The sequence below is a fragment of the Eumetopias jubatus genome, unplaced genomic scaffold, assembly GCF_037043125.1.
Source record: "Eumetopias jubatus isolate StellerSeaLion01/CBP00866 unplaced genomic scaffold, mEumJub1_p1.0 scaffold_6, whole genome shotgun sequence".
Lineage (NCBI taxonomy): Eukaryota > Metazoa > Chordata > Mammalia > Carnivora > Otariidae > Eumetopias > Eumetopias jubatus.
The window spans coordinates 132,247,060-132,260,728 of record NW_028274812.1 but is presented as its reverse complement, the minus strand read 5'-3'; the positions used below and the strand labels follow the sequence as shown (position 1 = coordinate 132,260,728).

Here is a 13,669-nt window from a genome sequence, read left to right as displayed (position 1 = left end):
GTCTGCTGTCTCTAGAACAATGTTGGTCTTGTCAGTAACAGCAAATATATTAGTATTTCTAACTTTAACATAAAGTCACAGGACTAAATAAATGGTAGCTAATAAAAACCTAAGGTACATAATATGCTCGAGTGAGTCAAAAAGCACTTATATTAGTGTCAATTCATTTTGTTCAGATTGCCACCTAATTTAAAAATACATATGAAAAAGTTCCCATTCATCATAACAAAAGTATAAAATATTCTACACAACAATCTTAATAGAAATACAAGTAACTAAATGACTAAGATATTAAAATATTAAAAACAAAACTAAACAACCAGAAAACAATGTACAAAATGGTAGTAAGTATGTATCAATAATTATTTTCAGTTACTTTAATTGGCCTTAATGCTCCAATCAAAACACACAGGGTGGCTGAATGGATAAAAAAACAAGATCCGGGGCACCTGGGTGGCTCAGTTGGTTAAGCGACTGCCTTCGGCTCAGGTCGATCCTGGAGTCCCAGGATTGAGTCCCACATCGGGCTCCCTGCTCGGCGGGGAGTCTGCTTCTCCCTCTGACCCTCTTCCCTCTCGTGCTCTCTATCTCTCATTCTCTCTCTCTCAAATAAATAAATAAAATCTTTGAAAAAAAAAAACAAAACAAAAAACAAGATCCGTCTATATGCTGTCTACAAGAGACTCACTTCAGATCTAAAAGACACATGCAGACTGAAAGTGTGAAGAGATGGAAAAAGATATTCCATGCAAATGGAAACAAAAAGCTAGAGTAGCAATACTCATCAGACAAAACTTTTAAAATGAAGACTGCAACAGAAGACAAAGGCATTATTACATAATGATAAAAGGGTCAATCCAAGAAGAGGATAGAACATTTGCAAATATTTACATTCCTAACAGAGGAGTACCTAAATACATAAAGCAAATATTAACAGACATAAAGATGGAAATTGACAATACAGTAATAATGGGAGACTTTAATACCCCACTTACATTAATGGACAGATTAGCAAGACAAAAAAGTCAATAAGGAAACACTGTCCTTAAATGACAGATCAAACCAGATAGACTTATTAGATATACACAGAACATTTAATCTCTAAACTGCAGAATACACATTCTTTTCAAGTACACATTAAACATTCTCCAGGATCACAATAGGATCACATTAGGCCACAAAACAAGTCTCAATAAATTTAAGAAGACTTAAATCATATAAAACATCTTTTCCAAGCACAACAGTATGAAGCTAGAAATCAATTACAAAAGTAAAACTGAAAAAAACCCCACAACACATGGAGACTAAATATTATATGCTACTAAGCAACCAACTGGTCAACAAAAAAAGAGAAAAATAAAAAAATACCTTAAGACAAATGAAAATTGAAACAAGACTTTTCAAAATCTATGGGACACAGTAAAAGCAGTTTTAAGAGAAAAGTTTATAGCAATAAGCAAGAAACAAGAAAAATCTCAATCTAACTTTACACCTAAAGAAACTAGAAAAAGAACAACAAAAAAGCCCAAAGTTAGTAGAAGGAGGGAAATAATAAAGGTCAGAATAGAAATAAATGATCTAGGGAGGGAGGAAGGGAGGGAAGAAAGGAAGGGGAGGGGAGGGGAGGGGGAAGAAAAAAGAATTATGAAACTAAAAGCTGGTTCTCTGAAAAGACAAACAAAATTGATAAACCTCCAGATTCATCAAGAAAAGATGAGAGAGAGACCAAATAAATAAAATCAGAACTGGAAGAGAAGTTAAACTGACACTACAGAAATATAAAGGATCATAAGAGAGTGCTACAATTATACACTAACAAACTGGAAAGCCTAGAAGAAATGGATAAATTCCCAGAAACACACAACCTCCCAAGACCGATAATGAAGAAACAGAAAATATGAATAGACCAATTACAAATAATGAAATCAAAACATTTAAAAAACCACCCAAAACAAAAGTCCAGGACCAGACACCTTCACAGATAAATCCTACCAAACATTTAAAGAAGAGTCAGTAAGTATCCTTCTCAAATTATTCCAAAACATTTAAGAGGAAGGAACATTTCCAAACTCATTTTATGAGGCCAGCATTACCCTATTACTTAAATCAAAGACATTACAAAAAAAGAAAATTGTAGGCTAACAGCCCTGATGAACAAGGATGAAAAAAATCCTCAAAAAAATATCAGCAAACTGAATTCAGTAATACAAAGGATCATACACAATGATCAAATACAATTTGTGCCAGGGATGCAAGAATGGTTTCAACATCTTCAATCAACATGATACACATTAACAAAACAAAGGATAAAAATCATATAATCATCTCAATAGATGCAGAAAAACCATCTGACAAAATTCAACATCCACTCATGATAAAAACTCTCAACAAAGTGGGTACAGAAGGAACACACCTCAACATAATAAAGTCCATATATGACAACCCACAGCTAACACCATGTTCAACAGCAAAAAGCTAAAAGCTTTTCCTCTAAGACGAGAAATAAGACAAGAAGACCCACTCTCACCATTTTTTTTTCCTTTAATCACCATTTTTATTCAACATAGTACTGCAAGTCCTAGCCACAGCCATTAGGCAAAAAGAAATAAAAGGCATCCAAATTGGAAAGGAAGAAGTAAAACTATCACTAGTTGCAGATAACATGGTAATATACATTGAAAACCCTGAAGACTCCACCAAAAAACTATCAGAACTAACAAATGAATTTCAGTTAAGTTGCTGGATACTAAATTAACACACAAAAATCAGCTGTGCTTTTTACACACTAAAAACAAGTTATCAGGAAGAAACTTAAAAAAAATCCCATTTACAACTGCATCAAAAAGAATAAAATATCTACAAATAAAACCAAGGAAGCTAAAGACCTGTAGTCTGAAAACTACGAGACACTGATGAAAGAAATTGAAAATGACACAAACAAATAAAAACATACTGGGCTCATAGATTGGAAGAATTATACTGTTAAAATGTCCTCACTACCCAAAGCAATCTTAGAGATTCAATGCAATCCCCATCATAATATCAAATGCATTTTTCACAGAACTAGAACAAAGAATCCTAAAATTTGTATGGAACTACAAAAGAGCCCAAACAGCCGAGGCAATCTTGAGAATGAAGAACAAAGCTAGAGGTATGTTCCCCGATTTCAAAGTATACCACAAAGCTACAGTAACCCAAACAGTATGGTACTGGCACAAAAACAAATACATAAATCAACGGAATAGAGAGCCCAGAAACAAACCCACACATATGTGTTCAATCTAGGACAAACGAGGCAAGAATACACAACGGGTGGACAGTCTCTTCAAAAAACTGTGCTGGGAAAACTGGATAGCTACATGTGAGACAAAACTGGACTACTATCTTATACCATATACAAAAGTGAATTCAAGATAGATTAAAGGCAAACATAAGACCTGAAACCACAAGACTCCTAGAAGAAAACCTAGGCAGTAAGCTCTTTGACATCAGTCTTAGCAATATTTTTTGGACCAGTTTCCTATTCAAGGACAACAAAAGCTAACATAAATAAATGGGATTACATCAAACTAAAAAGCTTTTTGCACAGAGGAAACCAACAAAATGAAAAGGCAATCTAATGGACGAAGATATTTGCAGCAAATCATATATCTGATTACCGTGTTGATATCTAAAATATATAAAAAACTTACACAGCTTAATATCAAAACAACAAATAACCTGATTAAAAAACAGGCAGAACTCGAACAGACATTTTTCAAAGACATACAGATGACCAACAGACACATGAAAAGATGCTCAATGTCAATAATCATCAGGGCAATGCAAATCGAAATCACAATGAAATATCGTACCGGTCAGGATAGCTAGTATCAAAAAGAAAAAAAATAGTAAGTGTTGGCAAGGATGGAGAAAAAGAGAACTCTTGAACACTGATGGTCAGAATGTAAATTCGTGCAGCCACTATGAAAAACAGTATGGAGGTCCCTCAAAAAATTAAAAATAGAACTACCATATAATCCTGCAATTCCACTTCTGGGTACTTACACAAAAAACCCCAGTCTAAAAAGATATGTGTACCCCCATGTTCACTGCACCCTTACTTATAATAGCCAAGATATGGAAGCAACCTAAGTGTCAAGATGATCACAGAAAGGCTAGCTTAGAACCCAAGATGTATCTGATCAATTAATATACGAGTATTGCTTTTTTGTTTAATCCTTTTCTTTGCCTCTGCTCTTATAGTTCATATGATTGAAACACCTGGGGAACAAGAAGTCAGAACTAATGTTCACTTTTTTTTTTTAAATACATATTTTTTAACATTTTATTTATTTGACAGAGAGAGATATAGCAAGAGAGGGAACACAAGCAGGGGGAGTGGGAGAGGGAGAAGCAGGCTTCCCGTGGAGCAGGGAGCCCGATGCGGACCTCGATCCCAGGACCCTGGGATCATGACCTGAGCTGAAGGCAGACGCTTAACAACTGAGCCACCCAGGCGCCCCTAATGTTCACTTCTACCTGGCCCTCACATAGCAGGGTTTGGGGAAAAAAGCAAAAAGGTTAGCTCTGTGAACAAAGATAATACAGACTGCTCTTCACTGCTCAAGAGAACACCCAGGCCACCTGTGGCATTCTGACCTTTGTAACACTAACTATAACCAGTTGTTTTTTTCCCAAACACGTTTCCATAAAAATCAGTTTTTAAAATATCAAAAAGACAATGCAGTGCTCTGCCTACTTGACTTTCTTTGTCCATTTTCCTTTGGACTGTACAGGACTAACGTTTGAGAAGTTCACAATAATGTGATTCACCAGAGCATGAAGTCATACCACAGACCAATGAGCTATTTGTAAATGGATTTGTCCTTATAATTTAAACCATGAATTTGGTGCAACTACATGATAAAAGGCAATTACTGACTATGCCAGGAACTATGGAACATTTTTAATTTAATCAAGTATTTGTAAGTGTGTGACATCAAGTACCAACCCTTTCCTATTTAGGAGTAGTCATTATTAATAATGTGTACAAGAGAAAGACATGAAGTCTCAGTAGGCCAAAAGTTTAATGAGTCATTGCTGTGATAAGACTATCCAAAAATCTGATTTTGATCCCAGCTGTATTAACAGAAATGCATGGTCTAGAATACACTACCCTGGTCACACCCAACTTGTGCAGAGCTCTGGGCATTACCGTTTTTTTGTTTTGTTTTTTTTAAGATTTTATTTATTTGACAGAGAGAGACAGTGAGAGCAGGAACACAAGCAGGGGGAGTGGCAGAAGGAGAGCAGGCTTCCCGCCAAGCAGGGAGCCCGATGCAGGGCTCGATCCCAGGACTCTGGGATCATGACCTGAGCCGAAGGCAGACGCTTAATGACTGAGCCACTCAGGCACCCCTGGGCATTACCGTTTAAGAATGGGCCCTGGCAGACATGTCAAAACCACATCACATAAAACAAGGATGAGAAAACCAGGACTCCTTTCAAAGAGTTTAAGAAAACATATAAATTTGATTAATAAGTGCTTGAATTATACTATAAATCCAACCGATACCAGTTAGGGAGGAGTAAGTAGCAAACATCCTTTTTCTTCTGAAATAGGAGAAAACTAAAGTAAGGACTACCATAATGAGTTAATGCTCAGTGCTGAAAACAAAAGAAAGTGAGGTGGAAATGTGTCAGTGTCCAGTTAAGGTGTCCAGAGACCAAACCTGGTAATTCAAGTTTCAGACAGGTCTTTTAGTTTCACATTTATAGATTAGCTAGTTAACCCACTTTCTTTTTTCCTTTCTTTTTTTTTGTTACACAGTCCTAATTTTAGAAATCCTCACTAAGGGATCATTTCTAAAACAAGCTTCAGTGCAATATATAATCAAATCATAAGTAACTTTCCTTGGTCCTTATTCAAAATAGGTGATTATTAAGTATTAACAGAACACTTTTCACATTCCTATAGCTTCCTGCTATTCACATCTCATTCTACATTCTAGACAGCTCTGGCAACAAAGACACCATAGAAAATATTACTTACAGTAAACTTTATTTTCATTGGCATTTCATTTGACATAATTTCAAAGTAGGTCTGTGCGCTAGGATGAGCCAAAGAACAGAAATCCTAAAGTTCCTAAGAGACTTTTTTCACACTGTTCTGAGTAGGGCATGGGGTTTCAAGGCCCTCAATGTTGATACCTAACATTTTACCCCTTGAGACTTTACCCATAGATACAGAAAGAAGAGAGAACATCGAGTACAAGAATCAAACTGTATGAGAATATATAAGAAGCTCTTGGGTTACATACCACCCACCTCTTTAAGGCTGTAATGATAATGACTGATTTCTTCTGGAAAGTTCAATGTTATTTTTGTTCTGTTTTGTTAAGTAAAATGTCAGAATATGTGAAATGCTGCACTCGTTTCTCTTAATACACTAAAAATAGTGGAAGTTTTTAAATTCTTCATGAGTCCAAGCTGGACATGACTACTATTGATGGGGTCTATTCAACACACTAATTCCAAGTTTGGCGACCATCAGCAAACTGTTCAAAAGAAACACATAAACAAAAAACATCAGGTAAAGGACAGAACAGGCACTCGACTATTTTTTCAAAGAAACTAAAACTGCAGGTCCCTCACAACTACATGGTGAGGAGATGCCAAAGCAGAGCAGGCACAGGTGAACCCCCATCCCTGGAAGTACCAAAGGAATAACATGCCAAGGGGCAGTTTTGTACCCCACTTGCCTTAAAATAGTACATATGAATCGGAAGTTCCTAATCTAACAGCCAATAATTCAAAGAGATGAGCAAACTGAAGGCTGGGAAGAGCAAGGTCTCTCCAGGGTCACAGAGCTAGTTAATGGTACATTTCCAGCCTCCCAGTTCACTGCTCTTGACCTTGGTCTACGCTGACTCTAAAGCATTATGCTTGACAGCATTAAAACTATGATCAAAGTCAGGTAAGGGATCTTCTTCCAGATGTTTAAAAATTCTGTCCTCAGAATACGTTTTTAAAATAATCTGGTTTGAGTTTTATAACCAAAGTTCATTAGACAGCAGGATTTAATCAAAATTCCCTTTTAGGAAAATGTTCAATAATAAAGGGTGCCCACACAACTCAGAAATATGGAACTCATGCTGAAAGTCACAGAAAGAGCCACAGGCATGGCTTTGCATGAAGCTCCTTCCACTGTAGGCAGGAGCAGGGACAGACCAGACCACAAATGTGAGGGCAAAATCATGAATGCACTTACTTCATTTTGTAGCCTTTCCTATTTGTGTGTAAATTACATCACTTCAGTTGATGTCCAGCATCAGGCATACCAAAACAAGTAAATTTTTGAATGTCCAAAGTCTTGGGGGACATGAAACTAAACTCCATACTGGTGAAGAACAGCAAGAGAAAAGAAAATACCTGGCACCAGCGATTAAGCCCGCAGGCATAAATTTTCCAGAGTGGTAGAATCTCATTCCCATAATGCCAGCTAAGGTTCCAGATGTAGCTGATGGGAAAAAGAAAAAGAATCAAAGATCACTGCATCTTATATGTGGGAGGACCAAAGTCCCACCCATCTTTCACGGGCCAGACCCCATCTCATATTATCATTTCCTTCCCCATGGCCACCCACGCTCTATGGGGCTAAGAACAAATACTGGACTATAAGGCCCTCATAGTCTGGGCCAAATGGCCTTCCTGGCCTCACCTCCTACCACTCTTCAGCCACAGTTTTCTCCAAATTTGCCGCAAGTCTTTTTTTCCTATTCCTTGCTGATATATTTACACTGTATGCTCTTCTATTCAACATCTGTTAAAATACCTATTATAGGGGCGCCTGAGTGGCTCAGTAGTTAAGCGTCTGCCTTCGGCTCCGGTCATGATCCCAGGGTCCTGGGATCAAGCCCTGCATCGGGCTCCCTGCTCCATGGGGAGCCTGCTTCTCCCTCTCCCATTCCCCCTGCTTGTGTTCCCTCTCTCGCTGTGTCTCTCTCTCTGTTAAATAAATAAAATCTTAAAAAAAAACCAAAAACCTATTATATGCCATGCACTGCATTAGGGGCTGGAGGACAAAACTATCACCAAAAAACGTCTTTAAACAGGGGCACCTGGGTGGCTTAGGTCATGATCCCGGAGTCCCAGGATCGAGCCCCCCATCAGGCTGCCTGCTCAGCAGGAGTCTGCTTCTCCCTCTCCTGCTCCCCCTGCTTGTGTTCCTGCTCTCGCTCTCTGTCAAATAAATAAATAAAATCTTTAAAAAAAAAAAAATTCTAGCTGCTCTATGAAAAACAAACTGCAGCGAAACCAGAGCATGTAGGGATACCAATTAAGAGACTTCCTCAGGAATGCAGGCAAAATACAGGGATAACTGCGATAAGAATGGTGGCCTTGGAGATAGAGGAGACACTCTAGGACATGTGCCGGAGGTAGTGTCAATAGGTCTTACTGGTGAAAGAGATATAAAGATGGAGGGGAGGAGACCAAGACCCAAATGGATGGAGAACACCAGAAGACCAATGTTGTGCAGATAAGAGGTCAGGTCTGGGCAGATGCCTTGAGACAACTAATAAAAGATTTCAAGCACGCAACTGTATACAGAAGAGTAAAGCTTGGAGGAGAAATCCGTTTGTCAATCAGTGACCTGTTTCAATGGTAATTTAAGGGCTGGGCTCCAATGAGCCAAGCAAGAGGGTAAAAAGAATATAAAAAGAGCCAGGTCTTTGGGCATCTGGGTGACTCAGTCAATTAAGCAGCCAACTCTTGATTTCAGCTCAGGTCATGATCTCAGGGTCGTGAGACTGAGCCCCACATCAAGCTCCATGCTCGGTGGGAAGTCTGCTTGGAATTCTCTCCCTCTCCTTCTGCCCCTCCCCCTGCTCACCCGAGCTCTCTAATAAATAAGTCTTTTAAAAAAAAAAAAAAAAGGCAGGTCTTAAGAACGTCAACATTTAATGGCCAAAAAGGAAGATGGGTCAACAAAAGAGAACAAGAAAATAAAAAAGAAAACAGGAAAGTGGAAAATGGATTGGTCCGCCATGCTGAGAAAGCTATTAGGCCACTAGAATGAGGATTAAAAAATGTACACTGCAAGGGCGCTTGGGTAATTCAGTCAGTTAAGCATCCAAATCGATTTCGACTCAGGTCATGATCTCAGGGTCCTGGGATTGAGCCCCACATCAGGCTCCTCCGTGCTTAGCGGGGAGTGTGCTTGAGATTCTCTCTCCCTCTCCCCCTCCCCCTGTGCGTGCGCATGCGGCCACTCTCAAATAAACAAACAGATCTTCAAAAAAAAAAAACACACACACACTGGATTCTGAAAAATCCAGGTCACTGGCACAATCAGGGAAAGCTATTTCCGTGAACAAAGGAGAGAAAAACAGAGACTGAAGTGGGTGGAGAATGTGAAAGGGGAGGAAATAAAAACAAGCAGTATAACAGATTGTTGTAGAGAAGATTCCGAAGGGGAAGAAGGACAGCAGCTGGAGAAGGAAGTGGGGTAACAAGAGGTCCTTTTTTCTTTACTGGGTGAGAGAGGACACGTGAACATGAGCAGGAGGGATCCATCTGCACGGTGGAATCCAAGTTAAGAGATGGCATCTTTGGCAGAATAACACTCCAGAAGGTCAGGGACACAAGAGACCCAAAGCCTGGATGGAGGGACCAGCCTGGAAAGGAGAGAAACAGCACAGCAGAAGGCACGGATGCACACGGCATGGTGGAGCCCCTATGTGATGACTGTTGCTCTTCTTTAAGTAGGCACCGAGGTCATTTGCTGAGAGTGGAGGAGTGGAATCAGAAATGGGAAAAAAGAACTCTGAAAGTCTTTTGGGAACTTGAGTGAGGGAGCTGTGAAGCAGAGCTGAGAGCTGGGTAACTCCTCCTTCCACAGCACACCCCACATCAGCCATTGCTGCCCTCTCCCACCCAGCCCGCGGCAACTCGTGCAAACCACTGTTAACATGCTTGTTCTCCCCACCACACTTGTAAAGACCAGAACTATAGGTTTTCCAACTCTGGGGGTTCATGGAGACAGTGAGATGCCCACCCTCCTAGCGCAGCGTCTGATACATGGGTGGAGCTCAATAAATATGCACCCAAAGCCATTCTGATAAGTAGTAATCTTCCCTTCCCGGCGCTCCTCACTGTCTGTGCAGCTCCCAGGACACTTCGGCAGCCCTGCAGACTCATGTTTCATGTCAGTCAAGGTAAAGGTTAGTGCTGAAGGGGTAATAAATGATTTTCAAATGTGAAAAATGCAAACCTAAGCCTGACATGTGATCCTATGCTCAAGCATACGGTCTTCAGTGGGCAATCATAATGATTAAGAGACATATACTTGCCTTACACAGGCTTATTATTAATTTCATCGGCTAAATCTAAACTCATGAGGCATGAAAACCTTTCCATATTCTGTACACAGAAAATAAATAGAAGCCAGCACGACTCCCCCCACCCCCCATTTTAAAACTTCCCTAGCACTTGACAGAAGTAGTAAAACTGTCTTCATGTGAAGAACCTGCCACATTCCACCAATCCAGAGCCTTTTGGTAGAGCATTCTCGATACCTAACTGTAGGAGAGAGACAGTGACGTTGACATACCTAGAAATACCCAAATGTTCCTCGGATCCTGAGACAGCTGATAAGCACCCAGGCCTGCTAAACTACCAAAAAGCAGCCCAGCAGCCAGTGACGGGACACTACCTGTAGGGAAGCAAACAGAATTCTGCATTATAATGGCAGACACTCATTTTATTAACAGAATTCACAAGATTTCCTTTTCTCACAGAGGAAAACCGCAAAGAAAATTTCTCTCAACACAGCTCTTAACCAAGGAGCTCTCAAGTAGGGAAATGTTTTGGGGAGGTTGCTATTTTACAGAGAAGGCAAGGTAATATCACATTAATCCTCTCCTTTTTAATAGACAGATACTTCTATCTGGGGTGAAAAGAAGGGCTCCTAACCAGGCCTGACTAACCTGTCAAGGGCTGGAACTGTATATAGGCAGGAACTCAGGCAAACCCCCAAAGGAGAGGGAAATAAGGGCAGTGAGTTAAAAAAAAAAAAAAATGGAGAATAAGAATCCTGGGGGGTGTGTGTGTATGTTGGGGTGGGGATGTAGGCTAGAAAGGAGGTAGAAACAGCACATTTACTGATAGATCTATGTCTAAAGAGGAGACTTCAAAAAATGAGCATGGAAAGAAAAGAGGTTTCTTCCTACTTAGAAAGCAGAAAGATGACACTCTGGGGTCAAGGCTAATGTGTGGTAGTCAGTGATAGTAACAATCTACTACCACCCCTGCCCCGCAGCTTTAGATAAAGAAGCCAAGAACAAGTGAGTAGACAAAAAGCCTGACTTTTAGGTCAACCAGATAACGGAAAAGCAAGTGCAAGAGCAGCTACGGGACTGAAATAAGCCTGCACTCAAGCTAGAGGGCTTAAAGCAAACTTGACTCAACCAAGATTGCACTCTGGGGAACCTGGGGACTCACTTACCAGCAACAATGTGAAAATCTTAGGAGATTAAGTCACTACAAACCATACCTGCTTTTGCATAGCCAATGATCCCACCAGAAGCAACCAGTGCTGCATAGCCAAAGCCAATCCAATGTAAAGGTACTCTGAAAATTAAAGAGCAAGAAATTAGTGCCAACCATGGCTAAAAAATTTAAAAAAACAATCACATGATGGGACTAAAACATCATCATTCCAGAACAGTCTTATCACGGTACAAATGAACATAAATCCCAGAGGTTAGATGACTTGCCCTAGTCGGTGATGGAGCTGGGACTCAAACCCAGGTCCCTGGCCTACATGTCCATCCTCCCATACCCTGTGCTGTCCAGCAGTCTACTCTCAGAGCCCTTTCCAGGTAAGGAAAGAAGCTCTGGTTTTGAGAAGTTGCTGGCAATTCCTCTCCCATTCACTGTACTTACAGTGGGCCAGAGTCCCTCTGCATTGTTTTTCACTCTGACCAGACAGAAGAGTACACCAGGCCTGCACCTGCGGAGGAGGGGCTGGATCAGAGATGATTAATTGCACCGCTCTCTAGCAGTCAGAAGGAAATGGACCCAAGTTCTATCTCCACCTCTTAGTAGCTAAGAAGTAACAAGCAAGCTACCAACCTCTATTAGCCTAAGTTTCCTTCACTGTACTATGAGGATAAGAATGGTACAAATTTCCTAGGGCTCCTGTGAGAATTAAAAGGGGTAATAAGTAAAAGTGCTTAGCACCTAGTAAACGCTGAGCAGATACCAACCGTTTTGGTAATAACCTCCATTCTAGTAACACAGGCCTACAGGAAACTGAATGCACTTCACTGAGGAGCTCTGTACGGTAATGAGTTTACCTTTTCATCAGCTAACCAACTTACTACTAAATTGGAAACTTTAAGTATCCCCTGGGCCCTTTATTCAACTATTTTAATTGCCCCTTTCTGCCCTTGCCCAAAGAATTCAATTATTGCAATACTCAACATCTGCAAAACTTTTCAATGGCATTTACTTTTGCATCCAAATAGCTCGTTAGACTGAGGTCGGTGAGGGGGTAAAATATTGGAAAGCCCAAGTCATAATTAACGTGAAACACTTCGCTCTTGGCGAAGTAGGGTATAACTCCTACTTTCTCAAATAAATGCATTTGGTATCCAATTAGGTTTAAAGCTTGAAAGCAATTCATACCTGTTTCGGGCGGGGGGGGGGCGGGTGCTTGGAATTGTGCCTGTTATTAATTCCAAGTCGCACCGAGTTACTGGGACTTTCAAGAAGCTGGAGCAATAAAAACCACAGGAAACTAATCACCACTACGCTACATCTGTAAGCCTTTGTCTCAAAAGTACAGGGATTCTGCAAGATTCACAGTCTATTTTAAGGAAAGCCCAAAATGCGCGAGTAGAACGGCAACTAACTATGACGCAGCCTAACGCTCCTGTCTGGATCCGAGGGACGAAGAGTGGGCGGCAGCAAAGCCTCTTATGTAACCCCCAAAAGTCAAAAAGGTATAGAATAATAACAAGCCCCAAGTACCGAACCGCTTTGCCGTAGGTCTGCACCGGTCGACAAGGGCGCGCAACCGTGAGGCGGGTAGTCCGGGTCCCGCCGGAAACGTCGCCGCGTGCTGTGCGTCCCGAGGGCAAGGCGGAACGTGGTGCGGGGCGAAGCCCGAAGCCGGACTTCACGGTAGAGTCGCGCCGCGCGCAGGCGTCTCGAAATCAGGAGACGCATGGGGCGGGGCTTGAGGGGAAGAGTCACGGCGCGCACAAGCGACCCGGGGAAGGGAGACGCATGGGGCGGGGCTTGAGGGAGGAGTAAGGGCGCGCGCATGCGTCCCGGGAAAGGGAGACGCATGGGGCGGGGCTTGAGGGTAGGAGTCGAGGCGCGCGCACTGGGTCGCGGAGACCGGGGGGGGGGCGGGACATGGGGCGGGGAGTCCAGCTACGGACCCTGAGTCCCCATGTAGGTGCTCCCCGGCAGGGCTGTTGACCTTCGAAGCTCGGCTTTCCAAAAAGGTTGCCTGAAACCCAGAATTTGCGTCGGGTCCTGCAAGAGGCATCGGGAGGTGGTCCCGGCCTGAGGTGGGGGCCACGGATACGAGAGAAGGGCTTCTGAGGATGGACTCCGAAAGACCCTATTAATGGAGGGACTTGTGGTTTACCTGGTGTAAACCGGAGGCATGCCT

The 13,669-nt window shown here is 41.5% G+C and overlaps 1 protein-coding gene across 3 annotated transcripts; it reads right to left on the bottom strand.

Moving 5' to 3' along the window:
• Window positions 1-6,026: 6,026 nt before the first annotated feature.
• LOC114212583 (transmembrane protein 14C) lies at window positions 6,027-13,206 on the bottom strand. 3 transcript variants are annotated; one of them, XM_028107508.2, is made up of 6 exons: window positions 13,018-13,206; window positions 11,929-12,009; window positions 11,537-11,613; window positions 10,595-10,696; window positions 7,414-7,501; window positions 6,027-6,539 (listed from the first exon to the last, which is right to left on the bottom strand). In XM_028107508.2, exons 2-6 carry the CDS (start codon window positions 11,949-11,951, stop codon window positions 6,485-6,487), a joined length of 345 nt encoding a protein of 114 aa, XP_027963309.1. In that variant the 5' UTR covers window positions 11,952-12,009; window positions 13,018-13,206; the 3' UTR covers window positions 6,027-6,484. The 3 variants fall into 3 exon arrangements, with proteins under 3 accessions (XP_027963309.1, XP_027963308.1, XP_027963310.1); XM_028107507.2 differs by having other exon boundaries at window positions 11,929-11,995; XM_028107509.2 differs by having other exon boundaries at window positions 11,929-11,995; window positions 13,023-13,206.
• Window positions 13,207-13,669: the final 463 nt, after the last annotated feature.

Bases quoted from the DNA above. Each gene is read 5' to 3' on its own strand.
- LOC114212583 (XM_028107508.2), bottom strand. From the start codon at position 11,951: ATGCAGAGGGACTCTGGCCCACT. The intron at 11,614-11,928 runs GTAAGTACAGTG...TTTAATTTTCAG, and splicing joins CAGAGGGACTCTGGCCCACT to AGTACCTTTACATTGGATTG. The intron at 10,697-11,536 runs GTATGGTTTGTA...GCTTCCCTACAG, and splicing joins CATTGGCTATGCAAAAGCAG to GTAGTGTCCCGTCACTGGCT.